We start from the raw sequence: 18,387 nt of genomic DNA on the forward strand, positions 1-18,387 counted from the left end.
ATAATATTATAAAAGGTCAATTAAAATATTTTATCTTGTTCAGGTGACAGACCAAGTCAACCAGGAAGACCAGTAATGCAACACCTCAGTTCTGGTATGTACCAGGTAGCCTGGGAACCATCGAAAGACAATGGTGCTCCAATATTGGCCTATACACTTGAAGGCAAACAAGCTCACCCGAATAAGAGAGGAACTAACTCTACACTGGTAGAAGAGGAGAAATGGAATACATATTACAATGGAACAAGTAAGTATTACATTAATAACTAACTGTGCCCTACAGTCTCACCTTTGTTACATTTAGATTATATGAGCCTGTTTCTTACACATGATAAAAACATGACTGAGTGCAGCCGATTGATTGAATAATTCTCAAAATTAATAAAGTCCATAATCATTGTCATAACTTGCAGTTTTGAAAACTTCTTTAAAAAAAAAAACTGATTAATTTCAGTTTTTCTTTGTTAACTGCCAAAATCAAAGTTAAGGGAAAAAAAAAGGAATTGAAAGATTATGTTTTACAATATCTTGGTGCAGAGTCGACCAAAATCCACTAAAAAATAAGCAGTTCATCTTCTTGCTAACCTCCCCAACTTAAAACGATTTTTTGTGAACATTCTTGTTTAGTTTAGTCAAAAAGGTACTGAAATATAAAGGTACCACTTTTTATTGCCACCCGGACCATCTTCCTTCAAACATCACACACAGTTAACTGACAATCATCCTAAAAGATTTTTTCTTGCAATTCTTTATATTTCTGATAAGTCTGAAGCAATTGTTGAAATAATATATGCATCATCAAAAAATTTTTGGGCTCAGAGGTCTTCAGAAATCAGAGACAATGACAACTAAAGAATTATATATTTTTTTAAATCCATTAGACTGAGATAACCTAAAATGTAAATTATTTGATACATGAAAAACATATTGACCAATTATCCTTTATTTTAGCTAGCTAAGGAAAATAATAGTATTTGTAATATATTATATCATATAATAATATATCATTGCTTAAGCTACGATACTTCACAAGTCTGGAAAAAATTAACAGTATAATATTTATAATATTTCAATTTTTAAAAAATCAATCCATCATTCTAGAGATATCTTCTATCAATTATTGTTTTGTAGGATACCTTCGCAATTTTTTCTGAATTTGAGAATTCATTTGAAATGTCTTTAGAATGATGTGTTAATTTTTTGAAATGATATAATGTTTTTTTCCAAAGTATGATTGGTTTCACAGCTTAAGTGATGGTATTCTACTTCATTTAATATCATTATAATTTGTACAAACTTGGATTCTATTTATAGATAGCTACTGGAAGATGTCAAAGGACATGAAAGGAGAAAAGTACAAGTTTAGAGTCAGAGCGTTCAACAGTTATGGCTGGAGTGACTATAGTGATAGTAGTTCCTTTGACCTATCACAAACAGGAGCTCGCCTTGTCGACTCTCATGATGTGACCATTGTCTTATGGGTTTTGACTCCTACTGCTATTTTCATCACGCTGCTGCTGTTTGTTTGTGGTAATCCTGTTTTCTATTAAATATATCACTTTTTTCCTATTTATGTCCTTTATTTCTTAATTTTAATTCTCTGATCTGGTATAAATATGTATTAATTTATTTTACTTAATAATTAGAGGGGAGAAAAATGCATTATTCATGGAATAGATAAGATATAAATTAACCATTTTTTACTCTGCAGTCTTTATTTATTTATCACTTTTGATCTGATTGAATGAAGACTTTATATTATATATTAATTGTAGGACTTGATTGAATACACTCAATATGCTCAGTTGTATTATGGGTGATTCTCAAATAACGGGAAATATTTCAGGTCCCAATTTTCAACAAAAACTCATCTCATTTTAACTTTAATTAATCTCAGTAAAGTGCAAAATATTTTTGGAAAAAAAAAGAAGCAATAACAATGTTACTCATTCACATACTGACCTTTTGTTTATGCTTTTCAGCTGATTTATGTGAAATGGATAAAAGTGAAAAATATTTTCAAATTATGAATTCAGGGTTGCCACACATTTGAGAATCCCGGAAGTCATTAAAATTTCTCTGTTTTTTAGGTTTAATTTAGCCTTGACAATAACTTTTTTTCTGGGACATCGTTTGAAACAACTTACAACCTGTCCTGACATGATTAAGAATTGATTTTAATAGTTTTTGTAAGCTTTCAATTAAGACCTGAAGAATTCAATAACAATCTTCCCCAGTAGATTTATGGAAATAAAGTTAAGAAGTTTGAATGTGAAAATGTTGGTCTTAGATAGCCATGGTAATCAGAAACAAAATGCTCTTGACAAGTTGAACAGTAGTGATGTATTGCTAAAATACCAACATGAATGTACAGTGATCATTGGAAACCATTTTATTCTAGTGGACTTGAAAATCGCTTGTTATTTGAGAATCATCCATATGGGACTGACCACATGTTCTCTTTCCCTCAAAGTAAATAAATAAGTGAAATGAAAAAATGAATAACATTATTATAAAAAATATTAACAAGATAAAAAATACCTTACTCCATGATACCTTCATAATTGAAGATTTGAGGGATGAAGTTTTCATGTTATACAACGTATGAATCTTAGAAAAAGTGAATTTAATGATTTTTTATTTTCTTTATAGGCTGGAAAACTCTATTTTTAATTTCTGAAAACTTTCACAATTTAAGCTTTAGAAAAATTAAACAAAGTCCTATATAGCAAATCATATTAAAACTATTCTTCTTAGCGAAAATCTCCATTCTTTTATTAAATGTCATGTACAACCTTCATTCATTCATTTCTTCAACTATTTATTTATTTCAAATTGTAATTTTTTTGTTCTATGAATACAATTTCTTACTTTATATTTCATGTTTTTTTTACAGTTCTATACAGGACCCAAGTAAACTCTAAGAAGGTTCCGGTCCGTGCAGATACAGAACTAGCCACTCTCAGAGAGCTTCCGAGGTGGTCTGTACAAAATACCAATGCACTATACTCAGGATCTTCACCTCACCCTCTACCAAGATTGAGAAGGGATCAGATTACCCTAACAAAGTTTCTTGGTTCAGGAGCATTCGGAGAAGTGTTTGAAGGACTAGCCATATCGATTCTGGGCTCAGAGGGACCAACCAGAATTGCGATTAAGGTTTGATCTGCTACTGCTATCAATATTTTGTAGACGTGTTCATAAGCTAGTGTAGATATTAGTGTATGATTGTTTGAAAATTAATCCATTTATTTATCAAGACTGAAATGTAAAACTTGATAACAATCAAAATGATATGCAGTATATCTTCAACTTCCTCTCTTCATATTTAAAATGAAATGTTGTAATTTCAGCTATAAATTAAATTTTTACATTGCTTTGAGAAACAAATGCTCTAAAATCAAAATTTTCCATCACATTTTGCAATTTAAAACAGACCCAAAGTTATACTGATTACCAACTTGGCCATTATTATTAAACTATATTCATTTTCCATATTTTGTGATCTTTAAGTCCTTAAAAGTAGACTACCTAGGCACACATTTTTTTAATAAAATGAGATCATGAAAATTATGTTAGTGTGCCAACTTCAAAGATTTTTCAAAGAGTATTTTCTGAATGTAATAAAACGCAAAAAAATGGAAACAATCGGTTTTAAGTTTCGAAAAAGTTTGGTGCATAATAGCACCCAATTGTGAGAATCACAACTCATAATCACAATTAATTAATTACCAAAGTAGGTTTTAATAAACTAAGTTGAGGAATAAAGATCAAAAGTATTAGTGCTTTTAATTTAAGTTACCTACTTTCAAACAAGAAAATAAATATGTAATATATTAATAAACTAACAAATAAATAATTTTAATGATACATACAGACTCTCAGAAAGGGAGCTAATGGACAAGAAAAGGCTGAGTTCCTGAAAGAGGCCCAGTTAATGTCAAACTTTCGCCATCCCCATATTCTTCAACTTCTTGGAGTCTGTCTCGACAATGACCCTCATTTCATTATCATGGAGCTAATGGAGGGTGGAGATCTTCTCTCCTATCTGCGTTCCAGCCGTCCCTTGATGGTAAGTTTAAAGTGAAATTAAGCAGAGTTTGTGAATTGTAAAATAAAGTATTTATTTTGAAAATTTAATTTTTTTAGGTAGTTTAATAGATTCTTGAACTATTTAATAAGCTTTATTTTATTACAGAGGGCATGGGACTTGTTGGCGATGTGTGTAGATGTTGCACGTGGCTGTTGCTACCTAGAGGAGATGCATTTCGTTCATCGGGACTTGGCTTGTAGAAACTGTCTAGTTTCATCACGAGACCCCACCAACAGGGTTGTTAAAATTGGTGATTTTGGCTTGGCTAGAGATATATACAAGAATGACTACTACCGCAAAGAGGGTGAAGGCCTTCTACCTGTCAGGTAATTATTTTAGCTATTGATATAGGTATATATGAGATTATCATTACAACATTATGATTACCAATACCAATTATTCTTCTTTCACCTCTTTATTAGAAACTACCTGTGAGGTGGGTATCAAAATATTTCATTTTAAATAGGTTTACCTGTCACGCATCATTATTTTTATTAGCTAGATATCATAGATTTTCGAAAAACTTGCTACTGATGTTTACTTAGAAGATACTATTGGGTGTATTAAAATGTGACTGATATATATATGGACTTGTGTGTGGTTTGAAGAGAGAGACCTGATTGGTTTCTTCTTTTTATTTATAAATTTTTTTTTCCTTTGGAAAATGTATTACCACATAATACATTTTATTTTTTTTTTTAAATGAATATTTGTGTTCAAACTTTGTTTAACATTGCACATTTTTTTCCCAGGTGGATGGCCCCAGAGTCACTAGTAGATGGAGTATTCACGTCACAGTCTGATGTATGGGCATTCGGTGTACTGTTGTGGGAAATCCTTACTCTTGGCCAGCAACCCTATCCTGCTCGAAATAATCTTGAAGTACTACATTACGTCAGAGGAGGTGGCCGTTTGACACAACCTACAGCAGCCTCGGCTGACATGTAAGTCTAATCATTTTAGAAAATTTTTAATTTGTTAAATAGGTTTACAAATTTTGAGTATAATTTGACTTATTTTAAAGTATAAATTAAATGATAAACTAACCAATAATCTTTTCAGGTATGCACTCATGATGAAATGTTGGAGTTTCAACCCCGATGAAAGACCTACATTTAAGTACTGTCTAGAAGTACTTGTAGAACTAAAAGAGAAAATTCCTAATGTTATCACTCCAACGATGCCAGAAATAGGTAAAATAGATCAATAATAAGGACATTTTTCTATAGTCGTTTAGAATACATCTTTTTACTTGTATAAAATTTTAAAATAATATCTGTTGATAATATGAATAACTAAAAGACATATAGTGACAAATTCTTTTCTGTTATAGTACCAATCCAAGAAAAGAGAGAAGATGGTACTCCAAAGTACTTAGAACTAGTCTACGAAGATGAAGGTGGATACGAAGTCCCTCGTTCACTTGAACAGACACCAGAAGACGATAAATCAAGCCTCGAAAAACTTCTTCCAGGTTATACGAATATGTCCTCCGGAGAAGTTTCACCAACCAGATAACATTGCTGGAGAAGTTACCTTGGCAGGCCAAGAAGAAGTGCAATCTTTCGTTGTAATAACGACTTGAAAATGTCCTGCTTCTGTGAAAAGTCTGTTGGATATCTAGATTGGTTAAGTCCTGCTTGGATTGATTACTAGGAAGAGGTGATAATGTCCTGCAGGAATGGACCAAAGCATTACTCCCTCAAGGATTGTTGTAGTCATTGCATTTAATATGAAATAACTGCATTTACTAGGCATAAGTTCTCTTAGAACCAGGTGTTCAAAAGCTGATGGGAACAGCACTACCACTCATTTTTTTAAGCTATGCATCACATAGTTTTCATGAAGTTATTTTTTAAGACTGAATAGTAGGGTTTGTAAATGAGAGAAATTAGTGGCGTCACTAAAGTCATGGCAGAGCAAAGGGCAATATATTATCAACTATTTGGTTTAAAGAATATTTCTTCAAATTGTAGAATTCAATACAATCGTATAGTTATTCTATTACAAAAAGTAACAGATATACTAATTTAGTTCTAGAAAACTTCATAATAAATTATATTGATAAATTACAATACATCTATATGACTTTTGAAGAAAAAATTGAACAGAAACACACCAAAAAAGGTATAGAAGCCCTTCTATACACAGCTTGTTTTTATTGCACATTAATAAAGAATAATAAAAAAAGTTTGCTAAAATTAATTTAATGAACAGAAACTGTTTAATCTAACAAGAATATAAAAATATTAACTAATTATATAGAATTTGTATATTCTTGATTAGATAATCAACTTGTGCTGTACATTGGGGTTTTCAATTACTAATAAAAAGTTTTTATTTTACTACCTAAAAATTAATTAAAAATCATCAATTAAATAATATAAAAATCTTACGTTATTTGCTTATAATTTTTTTTTTATTTTAGCACACTGACAGAAATTATAATTAAATTATTAGTTTGTGTAGTATTTTATTTGACTCAGTTATTCTGCAATCCATCAATTTATTAAATGATAATGTTGGAATCGAAAAGAACATTTTGATTTAGTTAAAAAAAAAAATACGGAAGATATTCCTTAAATTATACACATTAGTATTAAGTCATACAAACTAGACCAATTTATACAAGAGTCTGTGATCATTGTTAGGCCTTATTATTTAGAAGATGATATTTTAATGTAAAATCAACGTATATATTGTTGTTATTTTGTAATATTTTAATGTAAGATCGTCGTATATATTGTTATTTTGTAAATAAGATATCATATATGTATGTTTAAAAGTGACATTTAATTTATTTTTGTTTAAGAACCAAGAGTTGAGAACTGAATTCAGGACTCTTGAAAATTATATATTGTAAAGTAAATTTAGGATAAGCATTTTTGTAAATATGTATGATAAAATTAATAACATTTATAGAAATATGTAAATATGAATAATACATTTTCATAAAAATTTACTTTTTTTTTGTTTACTTTTTTGAGGTACTAATGATTCCACTACATTACTGAGATTAGATGACTTTTAAAAAGCCTGTAATTCTGTTGTAGTTAATCTTGTATTGAATGCTAATTAAACACTAACAGAATGTTTAAATTACAATAAAGCAGAGTTGGGCAAAAATTACTGGATTGACAAGAGACGAATACTTTTTTATTCGATTGACGAGGGACGAATAAATTTTTATTCAAATAAAAATATGACTAAACAATCCGAATACTTTTTTATTCGAATATTTAAAATACTATTTCAATCAAATAAAAAATTAGTCGAATGAAAAATTAGTGGAATACAAAATTAGTCGAATACATATTATTTGAATAACAATTGGATTTTTTTTTTTAAATTCACTTATTTTTTTACTACCTTCAATTTCTAATGTATGAAGGTCCCATTTCACATATTTATACGAGCACAAGACGAAAATTCTATCGATTTTAAGATCCCATATCGATTTATTTTAATTTTTTTTATTCCTAACAGATAGGGGTCAATTCTTAAGGAGGATCCACATGTTGACCGCTCGCCACGAATCAGAGGCTTGTACAAATGCTCGGTAAACAAAGAGTGGACCATCCACATGTCAGTGTTATTCTGAGAGGCAAGCATGGCGGGTGTACACGTGGTTTCAGCCATTGCACTGGGATTATATTATTTTTATTACAAAAAAAAAAGAAAATGAAACAAAATTAAATATAAATAAATAAGATTAAATATAAAACTTAAAACTTATAAAAAGTACAAACAAACACCTTTAACCTCCTAACAGCTCTTCTCTGTATCGTTCCAATTTTAGTATATGTACCACCGAAGAAAAAAAAAAAAAACCCTTATGGGTTGTATATTCATGATGATAACCAATTTGAGGGAACAGCTTTAAAAAGATTTAAGAAACTGGTTAGGTACACAATTCTTGAAGTCGTTTTGGAACTTCATTTGAACTATTTTAAAAGTTCCTGAACTTACTAATCTAGTTTGATAAAAAATGATATTAATTCACAGACTACAGTATCTTTTAATAATACCCCACTCATTCCTGTTGAACAGATCCGTTACTTAGGACTAAATCTGGACAAACGACTGACATGGAATCCTCATACAAGACTGAAAAGACAGGAAACTGCTCGTCGATTCCGACTATTACAACATTTACTAGACAAATAGTCCAAACTTCCAATCCATTACAAAAGACTGATCTACATGACTATTATTATAAGGCCTATTTGGATATACCGAGTTGACCTATGGGGCTCCACTAAACCATCTAATTCCTCTCGAATCCAATCCTTACAGTCCAAAGTCCTTCATAAAATCCTTAATGCTCCTTACTTTGTCACAAATCAAATCATCCATCAGGACCTCAATGTCCCCTATGTTGCCGATTTGGCCAGAACCAGATACCAATCCTTCTATAATAAACTTCCCAACCACCCAAACCAACTCGTTTCTAACCTGGCTTCTCCTTCACTACCTAATAATCCTCCTAGACGTCTGAAAAGAAGATGGCCTCGAGATCTTCTCCATTAGAAATGCTTTTGGAGTTCTATCAATGGGTAGATTCTCCACATGTTTTTATCATGTCATAATATCACTTACAGCAAATTTACTTGATGTGTATATATTTATACAGTTGTAAATATCAATAAATAAATTATTAAAAAAAAAAAAAAAAATCACAGTAATTCTTTTATTAGCTATTGCCTCATAACTAATGATTAAATTGGGCAAGCAATTACAAAATTTGATAAACTAATTTACATAGTGTTATAGATTCCATTTAATTTTAAATTTATCTTTAACCTCAAGGTTTTTGATCTTAAATTCATTCAGTCCTTGTACCAGAAATGGTATATCAAAATAAAATATAATTAAAGTAGTGATTGCAATAATTTAAGGAATTATACGTTTTGATAAACCACTAAGTTCAAGCTTATAAAAATAGAAATTCAAGACACTGGATACTTCCTAAAAAAAAAAAAAAAATGAAATAAGAATATATTTACCAACTCAACAGAATGTAAAGATGGCATCACACAGAACAAATTTGAATTTTAATAATATTTGTATTACATAGGCATTCTCCATTCCAATTTCAATATTTGTTTTTGTAAATATCAAAATGTTTATCTTTTAATATTTGGTGTTCTTTAGGATGAGAAAAATAGATAAATAGTTTCTTCCTGCAAAAAACAGTCATTTTCTCTGAGGGTAAGTTGCTAACTTCTAAGTAAAGATATGATTTGACCAGACTCCATTCCTCTTCTCCCCAAACTCTAACTTCCAGGAAATCAAAGCCATTTGGTCTGTACTTTGTATAACTTCGACAATATTTTTGTATATTTGAAGGCACAGCTTTATATTAAAGAGATTTACTTATTTTTTATGTTGGTCTTAAGCAGTTTTTAATAAAGGGTTCCAAATGGAAGAATTAGAGAACCACCATTGTCCTAAACAATCTTTTGATTCCTTTCAAGTATGTAAGTACATACATACATCATTGTTATATCTATTTTAACCATTGTTAATAAGGTAAATCATTAAATTACTAGTACTGATCGAAAATATTAAAATCGTGCAATTTTATGATTTGTATATAATGAATCGTGCAAAAAATTGTGATGACTGTGGAAAGAATATAAATGGAACGTTACTTATGCTAAAGATGCCACATTTAATAACCCATTTTGGCTATAAACTAGTACGATTGGTAATTTCCTTGACTTCTAGCTCTGTCAGAATACTCCTGTTCTCTTTCGGCTTGAACTGCATCCCTGCTCTTGTAGGATTGTTCTCGCTCGTTTTCATAACCAGCTGCGTAGCGTGGTGCAGGTTCGTATCCCTCACTGGCCTGTTGAACTGGGGCCTGAGGGTACGCTCCTCCGTAGTTGTTGACCTGCCTGTTGTTTATTTCTTTATTGTTGTACTCGTTGGATATGGCCTTGTTCTTGATGTCTTGTTTGACGTTGACATCGTTGTTGACTACATTATTATTTACAGTGCCTATCTGATTGTTTTGAGTTTGTTGGTTGTTATTCTGGTTGGTGTAGACGTTTTTGACATTGACGTTAACAGTAGGCGAAGCTGCAGGTGCGGGTCTGGGAGCAGCTGCTGTAACTCTTCTGGTATACTGGCTGCTGGATCCACCACCTCCAAGTATTGTACCCACTAATCCACCTGCTGGCAAAACAATGTAAATTCATTAGATTTATTATATATATGGACATTGTTCGGAAGGGATAGGGTAGAGAAGAAAGAGTAACTACCAACGATTTAAAAACCCCAAAAGTTAGAAAATTTGAGAACTTATTTCAAACTACAAAAATGATGGAAAACGTTACCCAAATAGATTGTTATACACAAAATAGCTTAAAATTCTACTCAGAAACATCAAAAGTTCAGAGTGGGGTAGGCAAATTTTAGGAAAAACCCCAAAGAAGCTATGGTAAGTTTAGGAACCCAGTCGAAACTGGAAAATTTTAGTATTTTGAATAAATCAGTGCCAGTAGGATCCTAGACCTTGCGGGTTTCCTTTGGTCAGGGCGAAGATTGCCGGATGATTTGGATGGTACTCCTCAAGAGGAAGGAAGAGATTCCTAGAACTATAAATTCTTCTGTAATGTATAAGTTATGATTACATCCTTATTTTTGCTCCCTCTGGATCTTTCACTTCTGGAATTAAAGGAATATAACCCTCATTCTGGGATTAAAAGAGAAAAACACGTAGAATCTAAGAACAGTACATAGAGTTGTGAAATTAATTGCTGTTGTAGAAATGTACTTAGCACCTTTCTTAGAAGTAAGCAATCGATATTATTCTTTCAGCTTATAGCTTCTTTCAGAGCGGATACAAAATTAATGATTTTATCTTCCAACATAATAACGTTTCAATGAGATTTTAGATCAAACGTCCAATCAGATTGGAACCACAATAAGGATTTGATCAAGGGCGTTGGCATTTTGAATACGTTTATAAGAAGCTAAAAATTATATTGTGCGAAGAAGTTAAAGTTACTACTTGTATGTACAGGTGCAATTGAACAAACTTGCTCTTATATAAGGATACAAGCTGGGCCTTATGGGAAAGTCTTACCATGAAACTGCTAGTCTGTCTCGTGATCGTCAAATCCTTTTCAGAACCACTTCTTCTGGGTAGGAGGAAACTATAGTTGTGGTCGTGTGAAAGGTGAGTGGGTCTTCACTATAACGTGTGTCTTCTATGTGTTTTTGATGTTTGATCAATATAGTTTGATCGAAAGTTCGAATTAAAATCTCTTAGACCTTATTACGTCGCTAGAGTAGAAACGTTGATCATACATCATTAATGGTATCTAGTGGGATGGTTATCCAGTCCCATCTCTTTCAATTTTTTGGCATAAATCTAAAGTGCTAAAGATATATCCACAAGGTTGTGCTGAGTTAGAATTTTTTTGAGAACTGATAATATATAGTCTTCTGTGCTCCTTATGTTTTGGCTTACTAAAGAATTTTCCTAACCTTCAGAATCAATAATTAACTCCAGTATGAGATTTATATTTTAAAATTCTATCTCTTGGATATGATTAAATGTTTTAAAATCTTGCCGGATAAATTTAGCGGTATATTTTTGATTGGAAAAAGAACATATATACATTTATCAAAACATTATATGTCTGGATAATTAAATAACTAAGTGATAAAGATACTAAATTGAGTAATATTCGATACTAAAGTTGAATTTAATGGTTATCTGATTTCTATGAATTTGTTCTTTGCCAAACTTTTGTAGGTATTTTGTACTTACGGGATGAGACAAACGTGTGTAAATCCACCTTTATATTAAAAATGTAATATCTGTATTTCGCAGTTGAATAAATATAACAAACTAAATATGAAAATATTTTTTCCAGCCTTGATTTTTGTTTTTATGTGTGATCTCTTTTCATTAAGTAGATACTCCAAGCAATCTTTGGCTTGAACGATTTAAATATTCAATCGTTCGATATTCAATTCGTTCAAATCGCTCGAAATCTCTTTTGAATTTCCAAACTTTACTCCAATATCTATTCTTTTATTTCCTTAAATTTTTTTCTCCATATTATCTCAGTATATTCAGATATAAGGACCTCTACGGATACTTGTTCTGGACCATGATCTTGTGTAAATGTATAATTTGAAAATTATAATATGAAATCTTAAATACCTACTGATAACTTCCTACTCAATTATAAAAAAAAAAAAGTCTAGTTAGGCAACGAGGTGTAAGTGAATAAATGGAAGTTTTCTCATATTTGTTTTGTTGAGAGAGCTACCACTAATGGTAATTAAACGTAAATAGGATGGACTTACGCCAAATTAACAAAAATGGTAGCTCTTTCAACAAAACTAATTTGTACCCATTTATGCACTTGCCCCGGTAATGCACTTACGCAGACTGAGCTTAGCTCACCTAGGTTATTTAATTATGTTTAATTTTGGATCAGTTCAATAATGTCAAGTCAATGCTAAAGCCAATAAATTGGTGGTATTTAGAATATTGGAGGTGGTGGGTGCGACAGCTGACAAACCCAAACTAGATGATCCTTCGGAAGCTGTACCTGCACCAGCTGGTACACAACCAGTAAACGTTAATGTTTAAAACGTATCCAACAATTAACAAACGCGTAACCACAGAATAGGCACTGTTAACAATAAAGTCGTCAATAACGTTGCAACGTCAAGCAAGAAAACAACCAAACCAAATCTTACGTGTGTAACAATAAACAATTCAACAATAGGAAGGTCAACAACGATTACGGAACATACTCTTAAGCCTCTTGTATGTTTCATGTTTAAGTAAGTCTGAAAGGGTTATAAGGTAAAAGCACTTGCGACAACTTTGTGAGCACAAAGTTTATTTTCTATCGACCTGTGCTTACACCAAATTTATACTTCACGATTAAGAGAATTGTAGAATTATCAATAACAGGCATTCAGTCTAAAAATTGTATCTGCAAAATAAAGACTTTTGCAATGTTAAAATGTTAGTTAAATTTATTGTTTTACTTTCAACCAGTAGTCATTTACCATACTGATAAATAAGCGGATATGTTATACCAATATTATCATTTTAAAAATAAAAATATCCAACTATATTAAAAATTCTTTTAAAAAATCAATGAAATCAGCCCTAAAGAATCCATTGAAGCCAAACTCTTGAATTCACAATAAATGTAAGATAATTTTACCGACTTAATTATTTAGCGGTAAAGTTGGGGGAGGGGGTATTTTTTTTTTAGAACTATGATGATCCGGGAATAGAAATCGTTACCTTTATTAATATTTAAAGGAAGATACACTGTGAATTTTTTTTTAATTTTTTTTTTTCAGAAAACATGCATTTTATCAAAAAATTAGAAACATAAGTAATTGAAATTAAGATTACCTAAAATAAAAATGTTAACATTTTTAGCTAAAATTAACGATAACTGTCCTATAAATATACGGGAAATTTGTGTTAAAATTTCACTAATTGCAAACTACTAAAACTAATTGCGAAAATTTGGTTGTCGAATATCTAATTTTTCTCTTATTTTTGTAGGGTTGCTGAACCTGAATCTACAGAAATTTATCCAAATTTCACGGTACATTTAGAGTTATTTGGCAAAATACATCGAAATATTCGTACTATTTCTGTTGTTTTTCCATATAATTTAAAAATTGTATATATGTAAGGAGACACATTTATGAATCGATATTTTTTTTTAATATTAAAAAATGGTACATTTTTGTGTGAAATAATATTTTAAAAAATTAAACAATGCTCTCCAAAAAGTTTTGGGAGAGTAGATCCTTGTACGGATATGAAGGATCAAGAAACACGTATGTGGCTCAGAAAAATACCAACTGACTTAAAAGTTCCAATTTTTCATTAATTTGCAAAAATCGAAGTTTAAAGAAAAAACCTTATCATATCACATCATGTTTCCTTTTCGAACCTAACACGAATTTGATTAAGGGAACTGGTGTTTTGAATTTCCTGATGTTCAATCTGAACTGGAAAATACACTATGCGAAAAAATTAAAAACATCCAGCTATATATACAGGTGCAATTAAACAAACATGCTCTCATATAAATACACAAGTTTAGCCAGGTGGGAAAGTCTTACTATTAATGACCATGAAACTGCTCATCTGCCTCGTTGTCGTCCTTTGCGTAGCCGAATCCTTTTCGGAACCTCTTCTTGGTAGGAGGAAGTTGTATAGTTGTCGAGGACGTGTAAGAGGTGAGTGGGTCATCACAAGATTGTGGGCCTCAATACATTTTTAAAATTATTTTAAATACTGTACCGATATATCTCTGAACGATTGGAAGTTCTATCTATCTTTTGTGATCATAAAATGTTAGCGGATAAGAAACATTTTTAATGAAAACCAATTGGGATAATATGTAAAGATGCGTCTAAAATCTGCCAACTCTGGTAAGTTTCTACATGCAAAAGCAAGACGGGTATTTGTACTGACTGGGACCAGATTGCCTTTGTTTGGGTCTGATCAATCCTGAGTCGATATATGTGTTCTCTATTCTTTAAATAATTTACCCAAATTTTAGAATAAAAAATTAACTCTAGTTGAAGAATGTTTATTTAAAATCCTATCGATGGTAAATGTTTCAAATCTTGTCAATTAATTTGAGCAGTCTATTTTTGGAATAACATAACTCAAATTTACATTTATAAAGACACAACCGGCTTGAGTAATTCAATTAATAATGATCTTTTGAACAAAAGAAATTGTATCCATTTCATTCATACTTTTATTAATATTTTAAATGTACAACGTTTCAGCCAATCTGGCCATCCTCAAGGACAATCGTAACTATAAATTCACACTTCATATCAAACTATTACAATTTTTTTGCTTGCTATTATGCCTAGGTCTAATTATTTTAATTAGATTGGCCCATTTTTTTCATTTAATTTTAAAATTTTTAATTACAAATTATGTTTCACTATTATCATTCACTTATCAAAACCTGATGTTGGACATTTAAAATATTAATAAAGTGTGTTTGAGACTGCAATGGATACAAATTGTTTTATTTAAGGAATAAAACCAGTATCGAAGAAATGATAAGATTATAATTTATAAACATCTTAAAAAATTCCACAACGAAAGTTGAATTTATGAATTATAATATTATGAATTCAGCTAAAACCCTATGAATTTTTATCATCTACTATCTCCTTTGCCGATATTTAAGTTCCATTTCGCCTATCTATACTTAATTCTTTCAGTAGTTAAAATAGTTTAAATCTAAAGTAATAGGCGACACCGAAGTCTACAATCTGCCTCTCTGGAACATCTGGTTTTTGTTACCTTCTCTGTTTACCAACCCTTTGTTGATATTGAATTTACTACGAGTGGCAAACCTGAGGATCCGGCTTAAGATCCCTCTTGATAATTTTCAGCTCAGTTATAAGTTAAAGAAACTATAATAAGCTAAATTGGGACAAGTGCTAGATCAGAGCAAGTACATAGGGGGAGAATTTGTTCATATTTGTTTTGTTGGGAAAGCAATTGTCAATAGTAGTTTAATGAAAATAATATAGATTTATATCACATAAACAAAGATAGTAGATCTTCCAACAAAATAAATTTGTCCCCACTTATACGCTTGACTAAATAACTAAGTGAATTTTGTTAATTTTTTGTATAGGTTCAATAATTTTTAGTAAATGATGAAGCTAATAAAGCTAAACTATTTGTTGATAGGTGGAATATTGGGTGCATTACTTGGAGATGGTGGATGCGATGGCCGATACGTACAGTCTAGAGAATACTCGGCAGCTGCACCCGCTCCTGCACCAGCTCCAGCAGCTACTCCTACTGTTAACGTTAATGTTGAAAACGTATACAGCAACCAGAATAACAACCAACGAACTCGCGACGACAGGATAGACGCTGTCAACAACAATGTCGTCAACAACAGGCAGAACCTCAATCAAAATGTCGATAATAGGGCCGAGTCCAACGTCTACAACAATAAAAAAGTAGACAATAGGCAGGTTAACAACAATTACGGAGCATACTCTCAACCCTGTGAAGGAGACTGTTAATAATAGTTGATGTCAATGTTCAGTTATTAAACGTTAACTCTTAAGCATGTTTTTTTAATTTTTTATATTCCCTAACTACCATCAAATTATGTGTTTGATTATAAAATATAATAATAAAACATAATTGCATCGAAAAGGAAGAACAGTTTCATGGTCGTTTTAGACAAGACTATTCTATTTGTATAAATTTGTAGATCAAGCCATGATCATGTACATAAAGTAGGTAGCTTTTTAATTTTATCGCACGAAATATTTTTCATTTGGGACCGAACGTTAAGATATTAAAAAAAATTAGCACCATTTAAACAACTCACAGGTAAAGTGAATAAAACAATAATTTTACGCTTCTCTTTCACTGACAATACTTATTACAGACTGTCTTCTTAAAAAACTTAATAGCACGGTGAAAGCACTTAAAATTATTGTTCTGAAATATAAACTTTATCCATGCGAACTTCTCTTTTATAAACAAATATTTTTCATTGAATAGAACCAGATTATACGTTTTGATAAGAAATGTCATTGAAAAAATTAAATACCTGCCTTGAAAACCGTTTAGATCGCTGGGACACAATAGCTTGAAAAAGTGAGTAATGGAGCGAAAAATTCAAACTTAATTAAAAGTTCCACATCTCCATTATCTCCCACAAATCAAAGGGGAAAGTAGTAAGCCTGTGCTCAGAAAGTCACAGCACGATACCTCTCCATTTTCCTTTCGTAGGGCCATTTATATAAATCTTTCAGTTGATAGAATGGATAACTCTAATGACGACAGTTTTATAAGAAGTACTTTTGATAATATTTCTCTTTTTAAAAATTCTTGCGTTTTTCATTTGCAAAATTATGACAGAAATATTAAATATTACAGATTACTATTAAATATTAAATTCTGCTCTTAAAAGTTTGTCTAATGCTTAGTTATAGAACCAATATTGAAAATACAAAGGCTTACTTAAAGGAGTTAGTCATCCTATCAACTCAAAATAATTTTTCCTATAATTCGAGTTAACTGTCAATTCACACGACTGTTTAGCTAAAGGATTTATCTTTATCTTTGATACCTGTGCCAAGGATACCACCCAGAAGGCCTGGTTCGCAGAAAACCTGACCGAAGAGTAGAATAGAAGAAAGCACTGCGAAGAGTTTCATCTTTCTGAGTGGACATTGTTCGATGGGTTCTCTAATAATATAGCTTGTGTTTACATTTGTAACACCTGTCAAAATATGATTCAGCTTTGATTTTCATTGTTCTTTTTTTCATATCTCTTTGTTCTTAGCAATTCTACTATTCGTCTGCAGTCTTGTAAAGTTCGGACTTAATTCTGTACATTCATAATTTTTTGTCTAATATTCTTTAGATTTTAAGACGATCTTTGTCAAAGAGGAGTATATAAAACCTAAGAATTCTCGTTTTGATCGTATTTCACAACTTTCCATAGGTCTAGGGATTTACCTTTTCCTCAACAAATTTGAAAATCTGACCTCTCTAAATAGTTTTTATTATAAATTTTGAGTATAGTATCTTCTTTGGGTAATGTTTTAGCTCAATTTGAAATAGGTTCTAAACCCAAATCTCTAAACTTTCCGGTATTTCAAACTACTGAGTGGATGACGCCCCTATAGCAATAACGATATCCATAACTCCATTCTTAGGGCCGCCCATAGCTCAGTGGTTAAGACACAGTCTTACCAATCTGAGGTCTATTGGCGGTGCCGGTTCGAATCCGGCCTGGGACTTTGACTTTTTTCATTGAATGGCGGTCCCACAAAATGAAGAACTTTGACTCCCAACCATGGTTAGGCAGTATAGGACTCCAATGGGGAAGTCTTGGCCGAAAAAAAAACCTCCATTCTGATAAATCACGCATATCTAGTCCCGGAGTTATTGTCCAAATGCGTTACTTGGTCACCAAGTTGGAAATATGATACGCCTTTTCTTCTAAGAGGTTCCTGAAATATGAGTTAACAGAAGCTTCTAGCTTGCTTCGGTTCAGCAACTGTGTTCAAAATCAGCTGGACCACAGCAAGGTTACAGTGTTGGCTAAGAGTGTTCCTCTTCATGTGTCAGGATTTTAACTTCGTACTTATCCAACATATAACAATTTGAATGGGATTAATCAGGTTGATATTTTGAATTTTCTGACGTTCAATCTGAAGTGAAATATATATACTGTGCGAAAAAAGTTAAAAGCTATCGGCTATATGTACAGGTGCAA

At 31.4% G+C, this 18,387-nt stretch overlaps 3 protein-coding genes across 3 annotated transcripts in view; 2 read left to right on the forward strand and 1 right to left on the reverse strand.

Moving 5' to 3' along the window:
- The window catches only part of sev (sevenless), a 146,435-nt gene extending 139,133 nt beyond the window's left edge, over positions 1–7,302 (forward strand). Inside the window, exons 31-38 of the mRNA XM_014430574.3 lie at positions 44–247; positions 1,315–1,530; positions 2,897–3,159; positions 3,878–4,072; positions 4,199–4,419; positions 4,846–5,037; positions 5,156–5,286; positions 5,427–7,302. Coding sequence (XP_014286060.1) covers positions 44–247; positions 1,315–1,530; positions 2,897–3,159; positions 3,878–4,072; positions 4,199–4,419; positions 4,846–5,037; positions 5,156–5,286; positions 5,427–5,611 — 1,607 coding nt within the window. The 3' untranslated portion in view covers positions 5,612–7,302. The remainder of the gene's footprint in view (positions 1–43; positions 248–1,314; positions 1,531–2,896; positions 3,160–3,877; positions 4,073–4,198; positions 4,420–4,845; positions 5,038–5,155; positions 5,287–5,426) is intronic.
- A 2,445-nt stretch (positions 7,303–9,747) lies between these two features.
- On the reverse strand, positions 9,748–17,680 carry LOC106686959 (probable serine/threonine-protein kinase roco11). Its single transcript, XM_014430585.2, has 2 exons — positions 17,233–17,680; positions 9,748–10,273 (listed from the first exon to the last, which is right to left on the reverse strand). Exons 1-2 carry the CDS (start codon positions 17,318–17,320, stop codon positions 9,792–9,794), a joined length of 570 nt encoding a protein of 189 aa, XP_014286071.1. The 5' UTR covers positions 17,321–17,680; the 3' UTR covers positions 9,748–9,791.
- LOC106686960 (conserved oligomeric Golgi complex subunit 8) lies at positions 14,200–16,215 on the forward strand. The gene is made up of 2 exons (XM_014430586.2): positions 14,200–14,338; positions 15,828–16,215. Exons 1-2 carry the CDS (start codon positions 14,227–14,229, stop codon positions 16,169–16,171), a joined length of 456 nt encoding a protein of 151 aa, XP_014286072.1. The 5' UTR covers positions 14,200–14,226; the 3' UTR covers positions 16,172–16,215.
- Positions 17,681–18,387: the final 707 nt, after the last annotated feature.

This window comes from Halyomorpha halys, unplaced genomic scaffold (genome assembly GCF_000696795.3).
Source record: "Halyomorpha halys isolate HHAL.00 unplaced genomic scaffold, Hhal_1.1 Scaffold899.1, whole genome shotgun sequence".
NCBI classification, from domain to species: Eukaryota; Metazoa; Arthropoda; class Insecta; order Hemiptera; family Pentatomidae; genus Halyomorpha; species Halyomorpha halys.